General features: G+C 39.0%; 1 protein-coding gene across 9 annotated transcripts in view; it reads right to left on the minus strand.

The window, feature by feature from the left end:
* Window positions 1–13645, minus strand: part of LOC134350696 (ras and Rab interactor 2-like) — a 175872-nt gene that overhangs the window by 12987 nt on the left and 149240 nt on the right. For 8 of the 9 annotated variants that reach the window (XM_063056260.1, XM_063056252.1, XM_063056254.1 and 5 more), the window contains 3 exons: window positions 12236–13357; window positions 5479–5784; window positions 2662–2793 (listed from right to left, as the gene is read on the minus strand). In XM_063056260.1, the coding sequence (XP_062912330.1) occupies window positions 2662–2793; window positions 5479–5784; window positions 12236–13357 (1560 nt within the window). Of the gene's footprint in view, window positions 1–2661; window positions 2794–5478; window positions 5785–12235; window positions 13374–13645 lie in introns of all 9 variants that reach the window. The other variant, XM_063056261.1, reaches the window with a different exon arrangement.

Below are 13645 nucleotides of genomic sequence, written 5' to 3' on the forward strand. Positions count from 1 at the left end.
CAATTGACGTATCAGTATACCTTTGGGATTTGGAAGGAACCCTGAGCATCCAGACGAAACCCACATAAATAGATGGAATTTTCCCAAAGCAATGGCATTGCTTGTGCTAGAAGTTTGCTCATTTTCACCTAAACTGGCGGAATTTAACGCTGGCTATTATTTGACAGGCTCAGACTGAGCCAGTGCTACCTTTTGTACAAGGATGTTTTGTTGAGGTACTATATTATTTGTCTTTTGATCAGTTGCTCTGCACCGGACGGGAGGGAGCCTGCTGTTGCACCTGGAGAGCGTGCCCAGGTTTTTTATGCATTTTGGATGTGGACTTTGGACTATAGCCTCTATTTCTGTCCTATAGTTTACATATTCTGCGTTTTTTCGTCTGATCTTCTCAGTTTTTCTTGTGCGGGGAGGGTGATTTGGGGGTCGATGTGCCTGATTCTCAGTTTTTTTTTTAAGGCGGGAGGAGGAATTTGGGGTTGATGTACCAAATCAGTTTTGTTCGTTTTTTTTTATGCAGGAAGGCAGATTTAGGGTTGATGATTGTGCTGCCTTTCTTTTCTTTCTTGGTTTCATGGCTGCCCAGGGAATTGAAGAATTTCAGAGTTGTATACTTTGATAATAATTGAACCTTTGATTTCTTGAAACCACATGAAGTGGGCCACAATATGTTTAAATCAGCAATTTATTTCCATTTGGGATCCACTGTCTGAAAAAGTCAACATGTTTGGACTGTTGATTATGGTCTGGTGAACCCTGGTGGTATGTAGGTTTTTTACAAGCATGGAAACAGCAGAATGAACAAAGTCACTCATTTCAGAAGTCCAATCAAATGGAGTTTGAAGAGATTTGGCATGTCAACAAATACACTCAAAAACTTCTATAGATGTACTGTGGAGAGCATTCTGACAGGCTGCATCACTGTCTAGTATGGGGGGGGGCTACTGCACAGGACTGAAAGAAACTGCAGAGGGTTGTAAATTTAGTTATTATTTTGTGGATTTTGATTATCTGATGCAATGTGCCTGCCATGATGCTGTAAGTTTTTCAGTGCACGTGCATAGATGTTCTTGTGCAAATGGCTCTAAACTCAACTTTGGCTCAGCATGATTTTGCCAGACTGTGCGTGACTCATACAATTCATCAAAGTACCCAGGACATCTTCAAGGAGTGGTGTTTCAGAAAGGCAGTGTCCATTATTAAGGACCTCCAGCACCCAGGGCATGCCCTTTTCTCACAGTTACCATCAGGTAGGAGATACAGAAGCCTGAAGGCACACACTCGGCGATTCAGGAACAGCTTCTTCCACTCTGCCACCCAATTCCTAAATGGATATTGAACCCGTGAACATAACCTCACTTTTAAAAATATATATTATTTATGTTGTTTTGCATGATTTTTAATCTATTTAATATACGTATATTGAAATTTATTTATTTATTTTTTTCCTCTTCTATATTATGTACTGCATTGAACTACTGCTGCTAAGTTGACAAATTTCACGACGCATGCTGGTGATAATAAACCTGATTCTGATTCTTGAATAGCCACAAACTTACTTCAATTAATGAATTAAGACATGGTTCTAAAATTAATGATTTTCTTTATAATCAGACATTTCCTATTTAAGTGTGCTTATGTGTCATCATAGACACTTGAGCCAAAATGCAAAATGGAGCAGGAATAAGAACACCCAGTACCCAAACAATAAATTTCTGTCTTGTAAACAGGATGTACGAACTATTTTCTTACAAAATCATTCCCAGTTAAACCCTGGTTAAGTGCCAGGAATGCATTCTGATGAGTTCCCCTGTATTCATTTCATTATTCACTCAAAAGCAACGGAATTGTTGAGAATTTATTTAACAGTCATTCATCCAAATTCATTCAACTTCAGGTTTTGAATCTATAATACAACAGATTAAATAGTGGTTTATCTCAATTTTACATCAAGACAACATATTTCTGATTCATCCCAATTACAAACAAGTAATGTGAAAGCTTTCCATTACTTTTGAAATTTAGATCCATCTTCTATTCCTCCTCTTCTAAAATTCTCTGTAGCTGTGTGTAATTTCAATGTAGGGGCAATGACACATCTAATCATTTATTAAGTAGATATAACTACTGACCTTTCTCTGATCTCCTTTCCCACTTGAGAAAGCTGCACTACTTGCTCCGACAACACAAGAGCTTGTCCTTTGGATAACCGTGGAAGCAAATAATTTTCTTCCTTTATTGTATGGTTGAAGGAACCGCTACTTCCCTTCAATGATTCGATTTATGAATCAGTCTGCTTAAGCCTAATCACTCCATCAGTACAACACTATGACCACTGGATATAATTGTGTCCTTCCTTGTAGAAATTGTGTATACTTTGTTTAACTGATGTTCTTATTTTGTGGATTTTGATTATCTGATGCAATGTGCCTGCGATGATGCTGTAAGTTTTTCAGTGCACGTGCACTGATGTTCTTGCGCAAATGGCTCTAATCTCGACTTTGGCTCAGCATGATTTTGCCAGACTGTGCGTGACTCATACAATTCATCAAATTACATAAATAAATCTTTGTATTAGACCTACTTCCACATCACTGAGCTAATGTAAATTGTTTGGCTAGTTCCATTCTAATCAACATTATGAATTATAGCTGTGTTATGTACCTTCACCATGCAGCAGTGATGGGTCCAAGAGCTCCATCATGTATTCAATTTCAATATCCAACTCAGGCATGTCACACTGGGCTATTATATAGGTCAACATCGGCAAGAAGTCATCAGCCCCATATAATCTCCCTGTGGATACAATTACACGTTGATTAGAAGATTTTTCTCAATTTTCTTATGATAGCAAAATGCGTTTTAAAAGAAAATGAGCTTTTGTACTGTAAACACTCTCATTCACAGGATGTTGCACTTTTTTAAACAATAACTTCCACTTGGTATTCATTCTCAATCATTCCTTGTCCATGAGGAACTCAGAACAAATACACTGGCAAGTTAGACATTGGGCAGACTGGGCAAAGGCAGAATTCCTGCCAGGAACCACATATTTCCTGTTTACCTTTACTGAGATTACATTTTTTTTAAATTCCCAATTTTAAATATGCAAAACAAAATCCAAGTTGAAAATTAGTTAGAAAACATTAAAGATTACCGGGAAAGAACTAGAACTGATAGATCCAGTGGGGATGCGATAAACGTGCAGGGATAAAAGGGGCAGAAGGGCGCCCCTGAGTGCCAACACAGCACGAGTAGATTGCAACCTAGGCAACTGAATTTGCCAACCCACCTACTTTCAGTTATAATTCCTATTACAAGAATAGCAAAATCAAACTCCACTTTAAGCGACGTTGCTTCTACTGCTTTAAGCAGTTACTTAATCAGCTGGCAACACTGGGATGTCACTATTGCATGTAAATATTGTTCTGAAATGAGATGCAGATGTACTTTTACAAAGATAACTTCATCGTTAGGTAGGCAGCAAGGTTGTAGAAGATGACAATGGAAATTCACATTGCTCCACATGCCTGTTTTTTGTATGTTGCTTGAATTATTCTATTGTCAAATTTGAGATACCCACTGGTGTTTGATTCTGAGCCTGCATTCAATTTGATGGCAGAACAGCCTTTGAGTCAGGTCATCTCATTCACAGAATATAAAGTCGGAATTCTATATGGAAGTATTCAACTGCGTCAAGGACCTTAAGGCAGTTAGCCAACATTACTGGCCTTACACATCCCAAAGCTCAGTGGCTAAACCTTGAACATCACACTGAGGAAGCTCCATTCCAAAATACACTAGGACAGCCGACAAAGCTAAGGGTGGCTGGCTCCAAGATTAAGTTTATCAAATTGTGATAAATTGTTAAAACAGTAACAAAGCTACCCAAAACACTTAAAAACCACAATAAAAGTTTAAAAACTTTAAAGCAAAATAATTTAAATATATCCTTATACCTAATCCTCATCTCACAATTCCCACTGGAATTATTGGTCTCTTGGACTCTGTGACAGGCACCGACAGTTCCTTTGTTCTCTACAACACCCCACTCAGCAATTCTCTGCAAAATGTCTGTGTCCTAACATTCTGATTTTGACTAAAGGTCAGGACATATTAAACCCATCTCTCACTCTCTTTCCCCACCTCCCACACTCACCCACACCCAGCAGGTGCACCTTGTCCAACTGAGTATTTCTAATATTTGCTGATTTTATTGGTATGAATGTTTGCTTTGCAAGTAAAACACAGATGGATGCTCTTCAGCCCATCAGGTTTATACTAGCTCCAAAAGACTACGCCTATCAGTCTCAATCACCCTGTCCTAGTCTTCTGTATTCTCACAACTGATTCTCTCTCACATACCCACTTTAGCTTATTTGCCTGTTACCGACACTGTGTGTTATTTTGCAGCAACCAATTAATAGACCAGCATGTCTTTGGGATGAAGGATGAAACCCGAGCACCCAGCAGAAAACCGTATGGTCAAGAGGAGAACATGTAAATTCCAGACAGACAAGGCCCAAGGACAAGATTGAATACTGATCCCAGGGACAGTGAAGCAGCACCATAAACACAGCACCAATAAGCCGCATTTCCGGGTTCAGCATTACCTTTTTTACTTCCAATCTGTATTTTCCTAAGCAGATGACTCACTTTTTTTCAGATTTCAGGATTAAGTTACATTTAGGCAGTATAAATTATTTTAGAAAGTGGATTTGAGCAGATCTACACAAAGCCACAGTTTGTAGATTAAATATCAGTGAAGACTTAGAGGTCACCCATTAACAACAAACTCTCTCATCTCCCCCACAACAGCCATCTGGCTCCAACTCTGGACAGGGCAAGTTAATTATCATTTATTCTTCATGTTTTCTTGTTAAAAATGCAAAGTGCAATATGTTTTATCTATTACACTCTATGTTGATTTGCATAATGGAAAGTGATGCCATGCAGAAATATCTAGTCTTGTCTTTTCAAAGCACAAACTGGGGAGGTCTGTCTGAGTCCAGTTGTGAGGGTCACTATCCAGTTATTACTGTATAATTCTGAAGACAGCATCCCAGTTAAAGCAAGCTTTCCAAGACTGTTAATTAGATCCACATCTTTCTCTCTCTCTCTTCCCCATGAAATTTATCCTGGCATCAACCTTCTCCAATTATAACTTCCTTGAAGTTCTTACTGGTCTCTTCATAGTTAGAAGCACTTCCTACTTAGTCATTTATACAACTTCTGTGTTCCCACATCAAACGTGTTTCCTGTTTATCAAGCATCAACTTGTGTCTCCTGTTTATCAAGCATTAATACATTTTATCAAGCCAATTAAAACATACCATCCCTATCAATCCACACTCATTTCATGAAATTATTGAGATATGATTTATATAATTCCGTAACACTTGCCCTTAATTTACCTTTGCCTGAAACATTAAAATTATCCATTTGCTAAACTATCGATAAATCAGTTAACTAGTATTGTACCTGAGTTGTTTTCCATTACAGTGTAGATAACTTTGCAGACCCTGAGCAGGAGAAACACCTTCTTCTCAGGAGAATACGTCTTGTGCATTTTTGAAAACTTATGTTTTATTTTCTCCAGGGTCATAGTATCAGGGATGGCCGCATTTACTCCCAGCTCCTGAGGTACTTTCTGCTTAACGGAGAGTAGATTTTCTTTTAGCTGCTTCCAGGAGCCATCAGCAGCATGAAATTGTAACAGGGTCGTATAAATGTAAGATTTCAGGGGCTTCAGAATGCATTTATGCATTGCTTTTTCTAAAACAATATCTGGAAAGAATACAAGAAATGAAAAGTTCAACAAGTCTGTAATGCACACATTATAATAATTGACCATGTCTTTCACAACAAATAAATCACATTAAAACATGCCACATATTGAAAACCTGTAAGATAAAGAACCTGAACTGATATTTATTGCAGTTATGGTTAGGCAAAATTAAAAGGAAAGTTTGCATCATTTAAATAACATGGTGAAAGGGCACAGGTATTCTTCTTTCATGATGTTATAGGAGGAATAAAAACATTTTATTCACCATATAACATAATGAAAGAAGATGAGTTTTAAAATAACACAAGAAGATGGTGTGGAGGAGAAATGGTATTAACATTTCAGGCGCACAACATTAAGCAAACGCAGTATCAGACATCAATTCATTGTTAGTTTCAGGATGGGTTTAAAGGTTCTCTGAATTGGTAGGGGGAGGTGTTGAGGCTGAAAGAAGAGAAAGCTTATGAAAGCCAGCACAAGAGAACACTAATAGTGAGAAAAGAGGGAGAAACGCTGCTGAGAGATCCCATCTGCGTTTAGGTCAAGTTAAATGCCTATAAATGTAAATTATTGCTTTGGAGCAAGTAATAAGAGCCCTTAAGTTATTCTCGCTCTTAATTAATATATTGGTGCTATGCATATATAACATATACAATTGACTAGTGTTGATGAAGCAAACCATTCCAAATATGGAAGAACAGGATGTTTGCCCTTTTTTTCTTCCAGTTTAAAAACAAATGTCTAGAAATTGCTCTATTCTACGTGAGGCTCACAGGACAATGTTGTTGGGTTTTCTGGATAACACTGTACTGAAATCATCATATTCCCTGTTAAGGTACTGTAACTTCCTACAGTTCTAAGGAGGCTGGTAAATAGCAATAGCCTTTCTCCCCCTGAATTCCACATCTACCTAACTGATTTGCTCAATTCCAGATCAATGAATTTCAGATTTATTTAAGATTTAAATTACCAAGCTGCAAGATGGGCTTTGAATTACCATTTTAACTTTGTGTTTTGCTTCAAAAAATTGGATAATTTACTGCTAGTCCAGTAACTTAACCAATTCTCAAATTTAAGAGAATAGCAGCTTCTTGAAACTACAGGAAAGAATTCCAGAATTTCAGCCCCTGACAGCTAAAGGTACAGCCATAAGAATCAAGGTGAAGGAAGAGGGGGATGGGAAAGATACCAGAGTTCACCAAAGCCTGTAAGGCTGGAGGATGTGATAGGGATAGCAAGGACAAGGCTGCGGAGTGATTTGATCAGAGGGATGAAGGAAGTTGGTGAGCACTGACCACACTTACTTGGATTGACAATTCGTTATTGAACAGAATAACTGGATCTTTCTCACATTGGCAGGCTGCTACTAGTCAGGTAACACAGGATTGGTGCTGGGACCAGACCAACAAATTCCAATATCATGATTTAAAGGCCGGGCCAGATTGAAAAGGCAAGGTATGGGGACCAGAGACGAGGGTTGGGCCGGTTTTGCTCACCACTTCACGATGTTTACTCAGCTCTGTACTGAACTGAGACTGTCGCCTGTTCCAGCTGCAGTGATGCCTGGCTTCATGCCTGCGGACTCACTTTCATTCTGAATGCTATTTGCCTACTTTTATTGTTTGCATGATTTGTGCTTTTTTTTTTACCCCTCTCCGCAGACAGGGCTCTTTTGGGTTTCTTTGTTTGTGGCTGTCTATAAGGAGACGAATCTCAAGGTTGTATAATGTATATAAAACTGTGATAATAAATGTACTATGCTCTGTATCACTAATTTGGTTGAAGGGACCAAATATCATGTTTCCTTAAGAAGGATGTGCCTGTTAGAGAAGATTCACTAGACTGATTTCAGGGATAGTGAATTTGCTGTATGGAACAAAATTTAGAAGATTGAGCCCACCCAGAAGAATGAGAGGTGATCTCACTGATTCATCCAGGGTTCAACAGGTTAGATGTACGGATGGTGTATACCACTGCACTGAAACCATTATATTCCCTGTTGAGGTACTATAACTTCCTACAGTTTGAAGGATACTAGTAAATAGCAAAAGCTTTTTCTCCCCCCGCCCCACCCCAGTCTCAAGATAAAGGATAGGACATTTAGGATACTGATGAGCAGAACATTCTTTTTTGAATCTCTACCCCAACAGGCTGTAGAAGCTCAGTTATTGCACTCATTCAAAACAGAGATTGATAGATTTCCGAAGATTAATAGAAGCAAGGGATATGAATATAGAGCAGGAAAACGGCAAGATCTTGCTGAATGGAGAGCAGGTTCTAACAGTTAAATAGCCTTCTCTGGCTCTTATTCATTACACCCTTGTAGAGTAAATTTGAAATATGAAGTGTTTGACAGCTTCGATCAGTGCATGCCTGTGAGCACAAGGCAAATGAGAAGGATAGAAGATAGCATGAAATAGAATACTGGCAGCAGAATTTCAACTTCTAGTTTAAGATGGCGCTACCGAAGACATGTGGTTTGAAAGCAAAGGAATTTGATTAAGAACATTATTAATAACACTTGTTTTAAAAAAAGTAAATTATGGTAAACTATCACCACAAACAATGAAGAGGCGAGTGAGGGCAAAGAGAACACAAAAGTTGGCCATGCTGGTACGCTGCAAAATCGATACACTTGGAATTGGAGCTGTATTGGCTGGAGTAGAAGATTCGGATGGGAGAAAGCAGGATGGAGGAGTTCCAATGCCTGTCCAGCTGGCCCGGGAGCGGGGGTGGACCATTCTAAGCACCAAGCTGATTTGGTGAGGTTGAGGACGGCTTCTTTGGCAGAAAAATCCAGGTCCAAAGCGAATGGCTGAGCGGCATGCTCTAGGCCCTGACAATTCACCAAGGTGAGGCCCGGGTCCTAATGCGAGGTACAATATGCTATTTGGACAATCTAAACACCAGCCCAGATAGACTGGAAGGGCAGGGTGTCAAGACTCGGGTGAGGTTGGATCACTCTAAGTACTGAGCCAATTTGGAGAGGTCCAGAACGGCTTCTCCAGCAGTGAAATCTAGGCCCAGAGCAATTTACCACAGCAAACCTGGTTATTAGTGTGAGATTTGGACAATTTAAACGCTGGCCCAGAAAGTCTGGGGGATCCTCTCTCCGCGACACTAAGGCTATGAGACTGTCCCAAGTTGCTGTGCTTCATGTCTGTGAACTTTGCGGTAACTTGCCCCGCTAATATGATGGACTGAATACCGAGGCTTTGGGCCTACTCAGAGCTGCTCCAGGTATTTGGTTCTAAGGATTCAATTTGATTCAGAATACTATTGTTGTTGCTGCTTGCTTCAATTGTTTCCACGATTTGTTTTGTTCTTTCCTCTTTCTCCGTGGGCACTGGGGGTTGGTCTTATTTTTCTTAATTGGGTTCTTTCGGGTTCCTTGCTTTGCAACTGCCTGATAAGCAAACAAATCTCAAGGTTGTATAATTTATACATTCGTTGATAACAAATGCACTTTGAAACTTTATCAGTCATATCTATCATGTAAACAACATTAATGCAATGACTGTTTCTATTTAAGATAGATGTATCTTGTTGCTATGTTGACATGGTTTGGATGGGAAACTGTCAGAGTGATTTTTGGGTTTAGCACATTTACATTTAGCAAATGATTTCTCAGCCATCAATCTTCAGATCTGAATGTAAATTATAGATTTAATTTAAATGAACAATAGGTTTTTTAAAGCTGTGAATCACAGACCTGACAATGATGATTAAAACTAATTTAGATGTCTGTGGTGTGGGTGAAAATCAGGAGATGTAAAGTTTGTGTGTAAATATGGAATTGTCCTTTGATGTTTAGCGCATAAAATACCGAGCTATATCTTGGGCCAGCGAGACCTTTCCACCAAAATGATGCTTTCTGTATCTTGTTTTGTCAACTACAGAAGCTGCTTTACACCTGTCCGTACTTTTCTCCCGTGACATCATTCACTGAACAACAGAGACAACATCCATCCATATATTTTATTTTTTATATATATATATTTATATACACACACACACACACACACACACACACATATATGTATACATAGATCTCTCTCTCTCTCACACACACACACACACACACACACACAAAATATACGTAGTAAACAAACTGGTTAAACAAACAGTCACAGCAATAAGGATGGCATGGGACCACATTTTTATTTTTCTACATAGTAAGCCAAAAGCTAAAACTGATCTCATTGGAAGCTTTTACAACTGATCAGTGTTCACTTAAAGACCAATGTTCAACAGACAGCACAACAGTTGCACTACAGCATAATGTCTCAAACTGGCAGCCAGGGAGTAGCTGAGCAGCAAGGCAGACCAGCAGTTAAAAGGTTAACTAGTGGTATTTACTTTGCTGTCTCTGGCAGTTACTGAAGTTGTTAAGCAATTCAGTTTTTCAGTCTCTGCAAAATGCTGAAGTCGCCAACTCTGAGTGACATCATCCCCTGGCGGGGGATAGTATTGTGCTGATTATTTTTAGAAACTGCAATCTCGTGCCTGGTGTTCATTTCCACTTCTATGGACTATGTTTTGTTGAAGATTATTAGCCCTCCCTTTAAGTATCAGTTTCTCCAAAGTTAATCGATTTCAAATCCAAAAGTCATAGTAAAAGTTAAAGAGCACAGATAGGCTCATAACTTACATGCAACAGAACCCGTTTAGGTTAAACTCATTTCTGATGAGGAAATTTTCCTTTCAATATGAGATCTGCAGAGTGATAATTGCATTTTCTATTCCCATTTCAGAGTTCAATCCCTCCATATCCCTGAAATTCTGAGATCTTTACCAGTTACATTATCCTCATAAATGGAGCTACTTTGTAACGTAAAAAGACAACTAATAAGGAAAATTTTGATCAGACTGCTTATATCCTGTTTAAAAAGTTGCTAATTCTGTTGTTTATCATATGGCACTATGCTATGTCAGCGATTCACATGCCAAACCTCTGGTTTAGAGAGGTTGTCACACAGTGCTGTCAAGGGCTGTCGGGCACAGAAGGCAAATCTCTGAGGGGGAACATTTAAGCAGCACAATAAACAAAGTACTAGTTTTACCTTTTGCCTAATTTAACACAGCACACTTTTTCCTCTCCCTCACACACTTTATATTTGTTCCAACTTTTAGCTGCCAGCTTTGCCTACTAGTAGATTCCCTACTTCATCAGTGCTGCTACAAATTGGACAGGTAAAGTAACAGAAAGATAACCCACAGACAATTCTTCTATGGATCATCTTTCCTTCTATGCAAGACTTTCTTTTGTTACTTTACTGTAAGTACAGATCAAATGAGATAAAATACTATGAACTTATCATTATGATTGACCGACCGTGTACCTGAAAGAGTAACTCTGCATTTCTCTCCACAGATGCTGCCTAGTACTTCCAGCATTATTTTGTTTCTGCTTACCAATAGATATGATTAAATACATGGAAAATGTTTCCTATCATTACAAGAGAAGGTCTGATTCATCCATTTCAACTTGTCTGACTTTTGACAAATAATCCGAACAAATCATTACAAACAATTCCCTATTCACTTAGCTCATTGCATAAATAATCTGGTCCAATTAAATAAATTATAAAACATTTTGTCAGAAGTGAAAACTGATAAAAAATACATTGTTTTCTTTTAAATTTGTCTTCCAGATGAACGATTATAACTGATACTGATTGACTATCAGTTATCAAGTCTTCATGAAAAATGGAAAGCGCTTTCATGCATTTCCTAAACACTGAAATTAAAAACATGTTTCACATTCAAAAGTAAAACCATATTTAGTTATATTGTTTCTAGGCTCAGAAATATCACAGTAGAGTTCTTGTAATATAGCCACATAATAAAGCAGTAGTTATATTTCTCTATAACTTCAGAGACTTTTTTTTTATTTAAAAGAGTTTGACACATTGCCTTAATTATTTTTTCCATTAGTTTTCAAGGGTGGCACCAGATTGGTCCAATGTTGAGAACCCATTACAATAAACCCCCTACTGGACACAACCAACAAGAATCAAAGGTTAACAAACATTATTTGTGCGCAATATGATGATGCACTCTCAGTTTTGTTACAGTGACAAAATGAATTATTTTAATGTAACTTCTCACACTAGCTTTCTGTGGCAGCAAATAAGGCCTCTTCTAACCAAAAATAAAGATTGTCCAAAGACTATGGTGCTGCACACTTTGTGATACAGTACTCTTTAATCCCATAAATTGCAGTATTTCCCATTATTTATTCAAATATCTAACAACAATAATTTCCACAAAGAGGAATGTTGTTTTCTCTGTATTGAGATAGAGCAATCTTATTACATGCAAAATAACTTGCAGAAATCAATAGTCTTCAGGATTTCTGCATATCACATTCATGTATTGCAGCAAGAGACCGCAAACTCTCAAGTAATTTCTGAAACTAAAAAGGGATATCAGCAACAATGTGCTTACCTATTTCATCTTCTGGAATGAGAGATTCTATTGGTGGGTTCAGTTCTGAGCTCTGGGTCAAGTAGATTTTCACTTGGGTCATGAACTGGCGAATAGTGAGCAGCATGTCTGTGCTGGAGACGTGGCAGTCCCTGTTTTCCTTGAAGAAGTTGATGTAGTCCTGGATCAGGCACCCAAAGTATGTGTGCTTGTCCTGGGCCATCTCTGCAATTTTCTTCACCATCCTTTTCTCTGGAGTCATAAAGGAACTGAACACGCCACTCACTTTTTGAATGTGTGTCTTTACAATCTTTGGGAAGACGAAGGACCCATGCCTTTTCTTCTTTGGGGTGCAAGGTGGGGGGTCAACCTCCTGATCGCTCTCGGCATCAGAATCTTCCAAACTGCTGTTTGTGTCACCTTCGTGATTGTATGGGCAATTGCGCTCAATGTCCATAGTGCTAGAATCCGATTCCGTAGATGTGGTTGACATGCTCATGTCACTCAGCCGCTGTCTGTCTTTGATTTCCTGGATCTGTGCACTAATACTTGCAGCTGATCTCTCACTGCTGCAAGCCACGTTGTGCAACATCTGAACCTCGCCCTTGCTTCCAGCAGTTACTGCCTCTTCTGCTGTGCAATCAAAAAGTTTCACTGCAGTCCTCAGCGGAGGTGTCGAATTTCTTTCTATTTCTGAACTAGTAGCCAGTTTCTTGTTGCGAGGCGGTGGAATTGGAGTCACTTTTGAGTCTGGGAGCTTGAACGTGCCAGTGTCTTCACTCGCCTGGTTGCTGCTTCTCCTTGTGCTGCTTGCCCGGTTCATATTTGTGCTCAGCCGTGGTGGTGGTGGCCGAGGAGGAGGGGAATAGGGCCTGCCTGTCTCCCTGGTTTTTGAACACTGCCTTTTCAGGCTGCTGTTAATATCTTTACTGTGCACTTCTAGAAAAAGGGGATTTATAAAGCACAAAGCACCATTGGTCTGGCTGCATTCCAGCTCTGAAGGCGTTCGTGTTCGTATGGAATGTAGTTCATCGGAGAGCGAGTGCTGCTTCTCCTCTGTGCAAGTACTGCCTCTGCCGAGAGGACTGGTAGGAGGTGCAGGGCTCTTGGCTACTCTCTTGTACACAGGAGAACTCCAGAACTCTGAAACAAAAGAATGCTGGAAAGTTCAGAACAGATGGGTTTTAGTTTCCAAACAGAATACGTTATTATGGATTAGAAATTAACTCCATAAAGGAATATGTTATTGCTGGATTAGAAATTAATTCACAGGGGTAGTCCGCAAACAATTACTAGTTTTCCCTCAAATGTCTCTTTATCAACATGTGAATAATTCAGTGACACACCCAAAAATGTGTTGTTATAAATTAATCATATCTTACTTTATCCAAAACATTACCGGATGTAATCAATGTAATAGACCTTTGATCT

This window comes from Mobula hypostoma, chromosome 8, assembly GCF_963921235.1.
Source record: "Mobula hypostoma chromosome 8, sMobHyp1.1, whole genome shotgun sequence".
NCBI classification, from domain to species: domain Eukaryota; kingdom Metazoa; phylum Chordata; class Chondrichthyes; order Myliobatiformes; family Myliobatidae; genus Mobula; species Mobula hypostoma.